Below are 13,776 nucleotides of genomic sequence, written 5' to 3'. Positions count from 1 at the left end.
AAAATAGTCAAAGACCTGATTATGGCATACAAATTTATCTCATACTAATTTGTAGATTTAGTGGAACTGTCGCTTTTAACTAGTGAATTATGAAATCTGAATACAATTTATTTACCGACGCTCTTTCATATCTCTTCTTTCTTAAAGATGTTGTATGCCCCAGTGAGTGCACTTGTACTGGTCTTACCATGCGATGCAACTTTGTACTAACCGATGGACCTGTCTCATTCCCACATGATACCAGAAAAATGTAAGTATTCCTTCCTAATATCTGTACTTGATGTAGAAATCCATTTGGTAGCTCATACAAGAAGCTATACTATCGGATTCCACTTGCTATCAAATCAGCCCCCAGAATCATCCTCACGCTCTACAATTCTCAAGTTATTCCTCTCACACAAGTACGCTGGCGCGCAAACACGCGCACATACACAAAGCTAGCAAGATATACATACACTGTAAAAAAAAAATATTGGGTAAACTTTTACCACCACGAGGGTAATTATGTGTCCAACCCATTTGGGGCAGTATTTTACAGGTCTTTGATTTTACCAAATGCGGGAAGTATATTATCCTGTAAGGTAAAAAAAAACAATAAGCAGCAATTAATTCAGAATGGACAAATTGTTCAGCACACTGGATAAATAAAAATTACCAAAAGAAATGCCCAATGTTGGAGCACTTTTACCCACTATTTTTTAGAGTGTAATGGAGCTGAAGTCGGGAAGCAATAAATTAAAGATCAGCTTGGGTTTCAATGAGGACTGGATATCCCATATCTACTTGCATATTGTATATGTATGTTTAATTTTATATTGAGTGTTGATAATTAATCTTAGAATATTTCTTTTCTGGCATTTTAAAAGTGCAAAGTCTGCATTGGATATTGCCATTTAATGGATAAATGTAATTTATGATAAAAAGTTAGTTAGGTCTACTTAGTGGATGATGTTGTTGTAACGGTGCATCAATAATATTGTATCCTGTGTCTTAGGCGAGTAGACTGATCCATTACACTGGTAATGCCTACCCTCCAATTCTAGTTTCTATAAAATCAAGCACTTGGAGGAAAATTTTGCCTGTTAAAGATCGAAATCCATTAAGTTATTTGGAATGTATTGGTATGAAGTATCTTGTCTTTCTTTTTCAGTGTCATCGATCTCAATTATGACGTCCAGTTGAAACTAGAGACGGAGACTAATTCTCGTGTATCATCTCGAACTAGCAACCAAACTGGTGACAATCATGATAGAACTGTATCTTTCTGGCCTTCAGACTATATGAGCTTGGTAGAATTGTAAGTTACGAGAACCATTACTCATTATTTTTTTTTAATAAAAGCCAACGCATTCGTGTTTTTCAATGGGAATTTTAACAATAACATATTTGTACATTCAATAAAAGCTATCAACAACGTCAAAGTGTTGATAAATTGACATTTTTTCATAATAATTGTGGCGCATATGGCATTGATCTAACGAATACTATCCTTTTATAGCAATTTCCAATAAAGATTTTGTAGTTTGCTGCTAATATTATTGTAAAATTTGTCGCTTATTTTCCAGAGATATATCTGGCATCGATTTGAAGGAGATACCAGAAACAGCTTTTCTGGAAACGAGAAATTTACGATATCTGTAAGTATTTCCAGTCAAAATTATATTGGTATTTATTGTAAATGCTAGCATGTCACTTTTATATTGTTAGAGATTGAATATATAGTGAGTCCCAGAGAAAGGAAAACCTGGATTCCCATGTCCTTTTTCTTCAAAGGTAAATTAATTATGATATCTAATTTAATATTTTGATACCTCGTATGAATCAAATACGTCATGTATAAACGAGATGAGTTTGAAATTTTAATGTTAAAATTGGATGGGGCAGACTAATTGGACAGGATTGGTTTAACGATACAAGTACACAAATATATGCAGAAGTCATTGTCATGAATGATTCCCATTTAAATCTATACGACATTGTTAAACGATTGCATTGACCCGTAAATTACAAAGTAAACGGTATGTGTTTTTAAAGAATATTCTTTTAAACATGGAACTTTCCCACTATTTCAATGTGTTGTCGATGTAACATGATTTACATGCAACAATTATCGTATAATGCATACCGATTTAAATACAGCAATAAAAAGTTCAGGGATACCCTGTCCTTTCGAGTGGAACGTTTTTTATGCAGTATTTCACAATTATACATCATTCAAATCGTGGTCTCTACTTTATCCTTTTAAATAAATAATGTTTTAGTTATGAACTGCAATGTAACGGTCTGTTATTTGCGAAATTGATAGCGATATTTGCAATGGTTGCCCGTTTGCTTATCTTTAATGGCACGTCAAGACAGTATGAAAATTTGATTTCTCTGTTTTCCCTCCTAGGAACATTTCTGGCAACACAGACCTGGCTGTTAGTGCAGCCGTACTATCTAATCTTACACGATTACATGTGCTGTAAGTAAAACAAAATTGTACTCTCATTCAAATATCAATCAATTCAATACGATTCATATCAGTGATAAACCCATACGAATAGGCATTGTTACAAATTTTCTATTTAACTACATCCCAGTGCAAACTGTAATCTCTTCTCCAATTTGGATAAGTTTGTAATGATTTTAAAATCTGTTGAACTCGTTCGAACATTAACGAAAAAAAAGCACATCAAATATGACAATTTGATGGTATAGATTTGAAATGATATCAAGTAAACAAAGATAAATGTTACAAGTATGATATTTTGGGGAAAGTTGTTTTTAAATGTAGATCTCTACGTCTATCTGGAACTGGGTCTTTTTTGTTTGTTCATCTTCTGTTAATGAATAAATGACAGAGTAAATTGACATAAAAACCACGAAAATCGTTTAAAAACTTATTTTTATGAAGGTTACCACAAATTGGTCAAATATGAGTAACTTTGAATGTTCTTATCATCTAATTTTTAAGAGATATTTTTGGAATCAACATCAAATCAAGTGATCCTGCCGTCTCAGAAGCATTCAAGGCTCTTGTAAATCTACAAAGATTGTAAGTATCATTCCTAACAATAGACAAAGGCATGAGTCAATTGAATTACTAAAAAAATGTAGTTTTATTATTATATCCTAGTATTGTTTTAATCGTAATACATCCTATCTTATATCCTGTTCATGTTATGCTACAAAGGGTGACTGACTCTACTGTATTAAAAGTCTGTGAATACACACATATGGACTGATTAGTGTAGAAGCTGTTGCGTTGCTCTTTGAATCCTGAATAATGTCTCTTGTTTTAATGTATTAATAATTTAATATTGAAGTATACAAATGTATGTATGATGGAGTTTGGGTGTCCGGACACTTCGGAATTTTGAAACCTTTTTTTATCTTCGCATCGCACAAAAAATACGAATTCAATAGTTGCAACTAATTTTCAGGTATATTCTCTATGATATTGCCAAAGACTTTGCACTAATAATTGATGAAAATCGGCTTGTTAACTTTTCAAATGGCTGTTTAAAATCGATAGTCCGGACATTCAACCTGTCCGGACACATAGCAACTGGGTATATATACCCTACATCTAAAGAATGGTACAGATTGATTATTCTTGTGTTCATGGTGTTTGAGCTATGTTGTGTTTTCTAGATTTCTGACTCTCGAAATAAAAGTATTCTTAACATTATTTTCTTTTCGATTATACTTGTGTTATATGCATTCTTTTGACTGTAACAGGAGAACGGACGAGTTTGGGTTTTGTTGCCTGGCTCCTGCTACACTATGTGAAGGCTACACCAATCAATTTTCATCATGTGATGATCTTCTAAAAGATGTATCTCTACGTGCTTTTATGTGGATCCTTGGTCTCAGTGCTCTGCTTGGTAACGCCATGGCTTTAGCCGCACGCTTTGCAAGAAGAAAACAAGCTGGTCAAAATCAAATCCAGGTGATGCTTCTTTTATAGATTCCCTTTTGATTGTAATTAATTCGTTTGCCATTGATAATGGAAGGCCAACTTCAAGCTCATCATTTCTTTTAAAGATATTACATGCCATGTATGACAATCGGCGTTAGAAGATGAATCGTGCTTGTTGATAGTTAATGAAACATTTATCACTATAATAGGGAAGAAAGAGAGTAAGGAACTTTCATCTCATGGAGATGCAACACTTCTCTGTAAAAGTACTTTTTCGACGCAAACCATTCCAGAGAGCAAAATATAAAATATCACGTGGAACAACCAACTTCCTTTAATGTAGATTCCACAAAAAAAGAAATTCATATATGTTTCTCCGATAAAAACTATTTTATCAAGAGTGCATTTGTTAACATACACATTGCATGGTTCTTTTGTTCACCGGTAATTAATTAGGGAAAAGTTAAGCATTAAGCTTTTTTGCAAATTGTACACAAATTTGAGTATGTTGAATAATTTGTAAATATATGTTTCTTTTCCTTAGGTGTTGTTTATAACACATCTTGCCCTGTCCGACCTACTGATGGGTCTTTATATGATCGTGATTGCTGGCGCTGATTCACATTACCGAGGTAACTACGCGCTTCATGCAGAAATATGGACAAGTAGCTTCATGTGTAAAATGGCGGGATTTCTATCTGTTCTATCGAGTGAGGTATCGGTACTTCTTGTCATGCTCATCAGTATCGATCGTTTTCTCTCTGTCGTGTTCCCGCTCAAAAACGAACTTCATCTCACCCTACGATCGGCTTACATCATGGTCATCGCCTCCTGGACCTTCTCGCTGCTTCTTAGTTTAATTCCAGCTCTCCCTGTAGAATATTTTGGAGAATTCTATGGCAAGTCGAGCGTTTGCCTGGCCCTTCCTCTAACCAGCGATCGTCTGCCCGGATGGGAATACTCCATTGTGGTCTTCATCTGTACTAATTTCATCTGTTTCATTCTGACATTCCTCTGTTACTTTGTCATCTATATCAGTGTAAGGAAGTCACACATGAGGATCAAAAGTTTAGGGTAAGCGTTTGGGGCAACAGACACTTTTTGTAATATGTTAGAAAGAAAAATGAGTTGCATAAGTGGAGAGAAATATATATACTTTATATATTAAATCAACTGATTTTCATCAAAAAAATCAGTATCATGCTCGTTTCATTTCTCGTACTTTTTCGAATGAACTTAATTGAGAGTCATTTGAAAAAACAACAACTCTATTAATCAGTCCTACACGTACACTTTTATTATTTTCTTCTTTTAATGGTCACATTGAAATGGAATATGACTAATTGATTTAATGGCTTAGGCAAATTATTGATGGGAAGAAATGTAAATCACAAATACTGTATAAGAAATTGGATAATGATACCGCGTATTTTTGGTGGCTAGACCCATGGCGATAATATTTCAATATGTTTTATCCCTTCTTTCAGAGCTGCAAGCAACTCTATGATGAAAGAACAGATCCAGATGACAACAAAGATGGCGCTAGTTGTTGGAACTGATTTCGTGTGTTGGATGCCTATAATCATCATGGGTATTCTTGCTACTTCGAATCTGGTTGAGATTCCAGCTGATATCTATGCTTGGACCGCTGTCTTTATTCTTCCTCTCAACTCCGCACTCAACCCTTATCTATACACACTCTCAACTGTCCTCCAAAGGCGTCGCAAGGCCAGAGAAAATACTGGTAAAGATCATCTTACCTCCCTCTTCAATATTTCACTCTTAAATACATATTTTGTAAACAATTTTACTGCATTTTCATTGTTACTATTAGCTATACAGTAATAGATGTTTTCGGAACATTATTTAAGAAATGTAGTTTAAATTACCTTCATTTAAATTCAACAGTAACACTACAATTGGTTCACGTAAATCGATTGAATAAAAAAAAAGTCCTACGCTATGACGCTATGACCATCAACGAGTAAGGACGTGCCGCGTACCCTCTCCCTTAATCTACATAGGTATATGTCGGGCATTCAGCATGAGCAAACACGCATCGACGAGACAATCCGGAGCTAAGCGGCCTAGGCCGTCGGCTACCCCGTCTACCCCGTCCAGCCCTGATGCCAACTTGGGCGTGTCATCGGAAATGAAGTCATATCTTGATGACTATTTTGGAAAAATTAGTGAAAGGTTGTCATCGTTGGAACGCCAAATAACTGTACAGAATACAAGACTTGAACATAGAATGGAGGAATTGGTGGCATCGCTAAATTTTCAAGCAAAAGAAATGGATGATTTGAAAGCGAAACTGAGGAATCTACAAGAGCAAAGTGATATGAAGGTGAAAAATCTTGAAGCTGAAATTGATAGACTTTCCGCTTACATATCGCGAGAGAACCTAGTCTTTTTGGGAATCCCAGAAAGTGGAGAGGGTGACGAGAATACGAAGGAAACTTTGAACAGATTTCTCGTCGAGAAACTGAAATTGAGAGAAGATTTTGTTAAAGAAATTGAATATCAACGAGTTCATCGGGTGCAAGCTATACACAGACCACGCCCCATCAAAGCAAGGTTCCTTAGATTTGAAGACAAGTTGGCGATAGAAAAGAATGCCAAATTGTTAAAGGGGAGTAAGATGTACATTGCACCAGATCTACCCAAACGAATTCGAGATGAAAGGAAAGCGCAGGCACCGGCCTTGAAAGCGGCACGGAACGCAGGGAAGCTTGCTTATTTCTCACGGGCAGAGCCGACTAAACTCTTCGTCGCTGGAAAATGGATCCCACGGGAGAACCAAGATGAGCTCATCGGAATATGGGGGAAACAGAGTGGAGCAGGAATGAATAACGCCTCCCTGCAGATACATCGGGATCAGGCAGGAGTTAGGTTGGAGCGGAATGGAGGAATACAACGAGGGAAAGCAGGTGACAGTGCACCGTTTACATCGAGAAAGATATGGGCAAGGAGTGACGAGGGTCCGACCGAAGATCAAGACGGCATCGAAGGAATGGAAAACGGCGGCGCTGCACATGAGGGATATCTGGCAGGAGGAGCCGGAGGAGGAGAAAACGTCAAAGAATCGTAAATATACATATATATAAATCAGAAGTAGTTTTTTTTTTAATACAACAAGAAACAGCCTGGAGGATAATTTTGACACATTCTTTGGTTCTTGTAAATAGATAGAAATGATAGGAAAATTGAAGTTCATGTCAGTTATAATTGATCATACCACATCGGATGGAAATTTGTTGTTTGTACGTTATTCGGAAAAATAACGAACATATTTAGAGGACAAGAATGGACAGAGAAGAAGAATTTGAAGTTTAAATTTCTTGATCGATATTGGTCGATGTAATGACTTTCAAGAAGTTTATTTATTAGCATGGAGACACATTCCTCTGTGTATATGTGGGTGTGGTGTTTTTTTTTTTTCATCAAGTCATGCCTTTAAAAAGAGTTGAAGAAAATATTTAATATATGATCCATTTTGTTTCATACATAATCATTAATAGATCAGTTTAGGTCATACATGCATGTAAGGCAGGTTATTCAAGCTGGATGAAGCCCCTTTTCTTCATTTAAACCTACAAACAAACTGAAGCTTAAGCTTATATTTTAAACACACACACATAGGAAAGGTTATTGATTTATAAAGGTTTTTTTTTCTTCTTTTTTTTTTTAAGACGACAGATTGTAACTGATTGGAATTTTTTTGTTTATTTCAAACTAGGTTAAGGTTGAAAAATAATGAATAGAAAACCTTCATCTAAAGTTTATTTGATCGTAATAATACGTGTGTAGTGGGAATAAAGTATGAGAGGAATGGAAAATGCCATTGATGACGATTTCGATTTTTGATACTTTTATAAAATATTGACTCGTGATTTTGAGTAAAATGAAAAAGTAATAGGAAGTACATGTAAAAAATAAAGGAGGGAAATGAAGAAAAACTCATTCCCAAAATTTGTGGGGGTCTTTCCGCTTATCAGGTCATATATATACCTGATACGAGAGACGACACTTTTGTGTAAAATATGAAATATATTAATTCTGTTTCAGATTATCTACTTTGATGGAATATGACTTATGTCATTTATGTTGACACTCAACTGCATGTAAGGTATCAGCAATTAAAGACAGATTTGTGTAATTCTAATAATACATTCGTTGATAAATAACAAAACAAACTAGGTCAATTATAGAATCATAGTTGATAAGGTTGCGGGTGATTTGCATATCTTGTTATTTTTTTATTTTTATTTTTTTGAAGAAGCGCCTCTGATACAGCAATAACCTATATGTATGTTAACACAATGTAGTTTGATATCAATGACCTCATCACATTCACATGTTTCAAATGAAGCGTATATATGGACACAGGTCATAGAAAAAAAAAGAGATGAAACAACTCAAGAGGAATCTTGTTCTTGTTCTTTTTTTTTTGCAGCGTAAAGTCATTGATATCGAACTGCATAGTATTTATCAGCAATTAAAGACAGATTTGTGGAATTCTAATACTACATTCGTTGATAAATAACAAAAGAAACTAGGTCAATCATAGATTGTAGTTGATAAGAGGTTGCGGGTGATTCGCATATTTTGTTATTTATTTGAAGAAACGCCTCTGATACAGCAATAACCTATGTTTATGTTAATATCATGTAGTTTGATATCAATGACCTCATCACATTCACATGTTTCAAATGAAGCATATAATATGGACACATCTATAGTTCAAAAGAATGAATTCTATAGGTCATAGGAAAAAAAAAGAGATGAAACAACTCAAGAGGAATCTTGTTCTTTTTTAATTGCAGCGTATAGTCATTGATATCGAACTGCATGGTATTTATCATCAATTAAAGACAGACTTGTGGAATTCTAACACTATATTCGTTGATAAATAAAAGAAACTACAGGTCAATTATAGATTGTAGTTGATAAGAGGTTGCGGGTCATTTGCATATTTTGTTTATTTGAAAAAACGCCTCTGATACAGCAATAACCTATGTGTATGTTAATACCATGTAGTTTGATATCAATGCAATGACCTTATCACATTTACACGTTTCAAATGAATATGGACACACCCAGTTCAAAGAATGAATTCTAAAGGTCATAGGAAATCGAGATGATACAACTCGAGGAATCTTGTTCTTTTAATTACAGAGTATAGGTTTGATTATTCTATGTAATCAACGTAATTGGTAGAAAATATTTTGATAGGGTGGGGAGAGGAATGGAAGGAGGAATCGCTGGAGTATATAATTGTTAATGTCAAGTGCTACAGTATGACTCCTTTCTTTCTTCTCCCTCCCCCTCTTTCCTTTTCTGCCAGATATGTTGTGCGAATGAGATGCATATTTTAAAGAAAGATCCAATAGTCAGAGTGACGGTGAAATGTGTAAATTCCATTCTGTTGATTTGGAAAATTCAACTTGTGCTTACTTAAAGAAACATTATTCAGATTTTAGAATTTTGGACTGGACGTCTGGAAAGAATGTTAATAAGACGCTAATACTTTAAAGGCGTCGTATAGTTCAAACAATAGTCCTCTGGTATGTTCTTTTACACGACTGTTTATTCTTGTTAATGTTATTTAAGAACGACTGCAATTTCCTTTATTCTTTGTAAATGTTTAAGACGAAAGATTCAGCATGTTCAATATAATCCGACAGGGTATTATGATTATAAGAAATAATGATATATGGTCGGGTGGCCACATTAACTCGATTGTAATGGGAATTAGTGAATCCACTGGTATTTTATAGACATTAGAATGAAAAGGAATGAAAAGCAAATATTTCAGAGACAAAACACAATAATAAGTCTTGTAAAGAGCATGTCTCACGTGTATTCAATAGATTGTTAAAAACATAATGCAAATGAGGTGGGGGAGAATCTCGTCAAGCTTGTGTTAATTTATTCGAAACAAGTATACGAAGATTCCTTTTCTCTTCCCACACCTTTTCTTTTAAAACAGATAAATGCAATGTCTGCTTAGAGATTCGGTGGTATATTTGATTAGATAATAGGTAACCATGTTTACATAACCTTACTGATCATGGTTTGGAAAATCTTAATTGAATCGTTGGTGGGATCTTATATACTCTTTTAAAATCAAAATGAATTAGAGTGAATGTATCTTGATGCAAATTTCGAAAAGGTTTAAGGTTTCAATAGTGGTCCTTTTGTATTATCCTTTTCGGTCTTAAAGGAGAAGGTTTTCAAAAGAATGTAAGGTGCAAATCAATTGGATAAACATTGAACTTTTAATCCATTTTATGTGGGTCGCCGGTATTTAGGGCATGAATATAGTCGAGAGGCAATTTCCTCAGCATAATGTAGTGATTGTAGTCCACATTGTTTGTTTTTCTCTCTTTATTCTCCTTTGCTCATTACTGACTTACCTTCAAAATCAATCTTAAGGGACAGGTCCACCCCAACAAGGACTTGATTTGGATAAAGAAGAGAGAGGTTCAGCGGGCACGGCGCTGGAGATTTCATCAGGGTCGGGTGTGGGGTGGGAGGGTTGTGACATTTTAGAGTTTTGCTTATGTAGTTGTATGGGCGAGCCAGTTGCGTCCGGGTGGGAGGGTCGGTGGTGTCATTCACTCGCTATTTCTTTTGTTTTTTGTTGTTTGAGATGTGAAATGGTTTGATTTTCACGTCATTGTCGTCTGGGGTGGGGTTTCGTTCCTCCCTGGGCGCGTGGATTTCCATTGTTTTGGCATTTTGTGCTTCAGGCGGGGGGGGGGGGGTCCTGGTCGTCGGATTCGTAAAGATTGAGGTATTGTATAGTTCGAGCAATAGATGACGGGGGAGATGGTGGGTGGGTGGCGTCATCGGCTCTCTCATTTGGATGTGGCTGGCTCGTTCATATAACTATTTTGTTGAAAAATGGGCGAAACTTTGAGGTGTCATAGCTTTCTTATTTTGCATCCGATTTGGGTGGGGTCTTCAGCGCTGTACTTGTCTGATTTTTCTCTGTTGATTAGAATCAACATTTTTCTGGGGTGGACTTGACCTTTAAGTTAGGGAGAGGGGGTGGCGAGACATCATGAAGATGTCTAAGACATGTAAGAGGGTTTTCGTTTTAGACACTTCCTTTAAAGGAAGATCCCCCTTAATCGTCTTGCTTGTTGATGTTAGTTTTATGTGCACTTTGTTTTTCGTTCCCTTTTTCCTTTCAGGGTCAGTTGGCAGTGGCATTTTGATCATGATCAGATTTACATGTAGGCTGGGCAGGCATGGGTGCAGCGCTCTTCCTCTTCTCATCCCACGATCTATTATCTTTTCCATACCCCTGTGTTTAATTCTTTAATCTGCAATTTCATATCCTTAAATGTTAAGGGAATCCGAGAACGTCATAAGAGGCAAAATATATTTAAATGGTGTAAGGATAAAAAAGGCCATATTATTTTTCTCCAGGAAACTTTTAGCACTCAAGATGTTGTTAGTAATTGGAGTTCCATGTGGGATGGCTTTTGTATTTTTAGTCACGGTACAAACCACGGTAAAGGCGTTATGATTTTAGTAGATAAAGGGCTTGATATCTCAATAAAACATACAATCATAGATACAGGAGGTAGATACATTTTTATTATTGGATCTTTGCAAAATCAGGAAGTAATATTGGGAAATGTTTATTTCCCTGTAAGTAGTAAAGAGCACGAGCAACTTGAGTTTTTGGATTCTATTATTAAGATTTTAGGAAGAAAGGAGTTCTAAAATAAACCTTTTATTATAGGAGGTGACTTCAATATGGTTAGGGATATTTATTTAGATTATGATGGAAAAAATGTAAACAAGAAGCAATCTAAACTTAGTTCAATGTTTGAACATTTTCTTATTGATTATAAGGCCTTAGATATATGGCGTGTTAAAAATGATGCCAAGAAACAATATACCTATCATCAAGGAAATCCGTATATGCAAAGTCGATTAGATTACTGGGTGGTTTCAGATATTTTAGAAGAGAAAGTGTTGAATTGTAAAATAATACCTTCATTATCACCTGATCACTCAGCAATAGAACTCAATATTAATTTTAATCATATGGTCAAACCAACGATTAAGACTGGTTATTGGAAATTTAATAACAGTTTATGCAAGGACGAAGAATATGTTAAAAGTATGAAGGAGGAAATTATTCGTTTGAAACAGATGTTATTAACAGAAATTATAGACAGCAGAATTTTATGGGATTATGTTAAAATGGAAATCCGAAGTTTTACTAGGAAGTACTCAAAGAAAAAGGCAAAAGATAGAAGAGAAAAGATTACAAAGTTGGAAAAAGAAATTGTAAAATTAGAAGAAGAACTGCAACAAAGACCAAGTAATAAAAATAATGATTCAATTGACATGTTAACCAGGAAAAGAAATGAAGTAAAAGCAATTTATACTTATGTTAATGAAGGTATAAAAATCAGATCTCGAGCGCCGTGGTTTGAAAGTGGGGAAAGGGAAACCGCATATTTTAAACAATTGACAGATTCTAATGGGAAAAAATGCGTAATTAAAAAACTTAAGGTGAATGAAACTACAATTAGTGATGAAATTAATATTTTGAATGAAATTCGAAAGTTTTATTCATCATTATACGCTAAATCTGAGGCGGGATTATGCGACGATAATACGTTTTTTCCCAATAGCCTACCCAAACTAACAAAAAATCAGAGTAATCACTGTGAAGGAAAAATAAACCAAGGTGATTGTATTGAAATCTTAAAAGAAATGCAACTTAATAAATCTCCGGGGAATGATGGACTGAGCGTCGAGTTTTACATTACATTTTGGCATGTTGTAGGAGATTTGGTTATTAACGCGCTTAATGATAGTTTGATACATAAAGAATTATCGCCCTCTCAGAGGCAAGCAGTAATTACACTAATACACAAGGGGGATAAAGACCCTACAGTCATTAGCAATTACAGACCCATTTCACTTCTCAATGTAGATTATAAAATTCTCACTAAGATACTTTCTAAAAGAATAAAAGCGATTCTTAGTAACATTGTTTCAGTTGACCAGGTAGGGTATTTAAATGACAGAAATATTGGTGAAGCAGTAAGATTAATTAATGACATGATATTTCATACCTCACATTTTAATAAACCGGGTTATTTATTAGCAATCGATTTTGAAAAGGCTTTCGATTCAATTTCACACGCTTTTCTTCAAAAGGCACTTTGTTCATTCGGTTTTGGAACGATGTTTAGGAATTGGGTCAAAGTAATTTATACTAACACACTGTGCTGCGTTTTCAATGGAGGGAGATCAACTGGTTATTTCGATGTTGAGCGGGGGCTAAGGCAGGGGGACCCCCTGTCCCCATATCTTTTTATATTGTGTATAGAGTGTTTAACTCACTCTATTCGAAACGATAATTCAGTAAGGGGTATTTGCTTTGGTGATACAGAAATTAAGCAGGTTCTTTATGCTGATGACATGACATTATTCGTGCAAGATTTAGATTCTATAGATAGATTAGACATAATCCTTGAGAAGTTCAAGAAAATATCCGGACTGAAAATTAATAAAAATAAAACTTTCATTTTGCCTCTAGGGCCTCCTGTTCCATCAGGGAACAGCTTTCCATTCGGTAAAAGAGTTGATATTGTGAAAATACTGGGTATTTACTTTTCACTCAATCCTGATGTGGCGGAAGAAATGAATTTCAAAGAAATTTTGAGCAAAATTAAAAAGTTATTAAATTGGTGGAAACAACGAGATCTCACTTTGATAGGAAAAATTCATTTGCTTAAAACGTATGCGTTTTCCAAATTGACTTATGTGAGCTCCCTATCTCCAGTTCCAGACTGGGTTTTCAAAGAAATTGACGATACATGTTTTGACTTTTT

At 35.1% G+C, this 13,776-nt stretch overlaps 1 protein-coding gene across 1 annotated transcript in view; it reads left to right on the top strand.

The window, feature by feature from the left end:
• LOC121419397 overlaps positions 1-13,776 on the top strand; it is a 46,076-nt gene that overhangs the window by 29,137 nt on the left and 3,163 nt on the right. The window contains exons 32-39 of the mRNA XM_041613851.1: positions 148-250; positions 1,151-1,297; positions 1,566-1,637; positions 2,393-2,464; positions 2,957-3,037; positions 3,724-3,934; positions 4,449-4,978; positions 5,392-5,648. Of these exons, the coding sequence (XP_041469785.1) occupies positions 148-250; positions 1,151-1,297; positions 1,566-1,637; positions 2,393-2,464; positions 2,957-3,037; positions 3,724-3,934; positions 4,449-4,978; positions 5,392-5,648 (1,473 nt within the window). The remainder of the gene's footprint in view (positions 1-147; positions 251-1,150; positions 1,298-1,565; positions 1,638-2,392; positions 2,465-2,956; positions 3,038-3,723; positions 3,935-4,448; positions 4,979-5,391; positions 5,649-13,776) is intronic.

Source organism: Lytechinus variegatus, chromosome 7 (genome assembly GCF_018143015.1).
Source record: "Lytechinus variegatus isolate NC3 chromosome 7, Lvar_3.0, whole genome shotgun sequence".
In the NCBI taxonomy this organism is placed as follows: domain Eukaryota; kingdom Metazoa; phylum Echinodermata; class Echinoidea; order Temnopleuroida; family Toxopneustidae; genus Lytechinus; species Lytechinus variegatus.
This window is presented reverse-complemented; position numbering and strand designations above follow the sequence as displayed.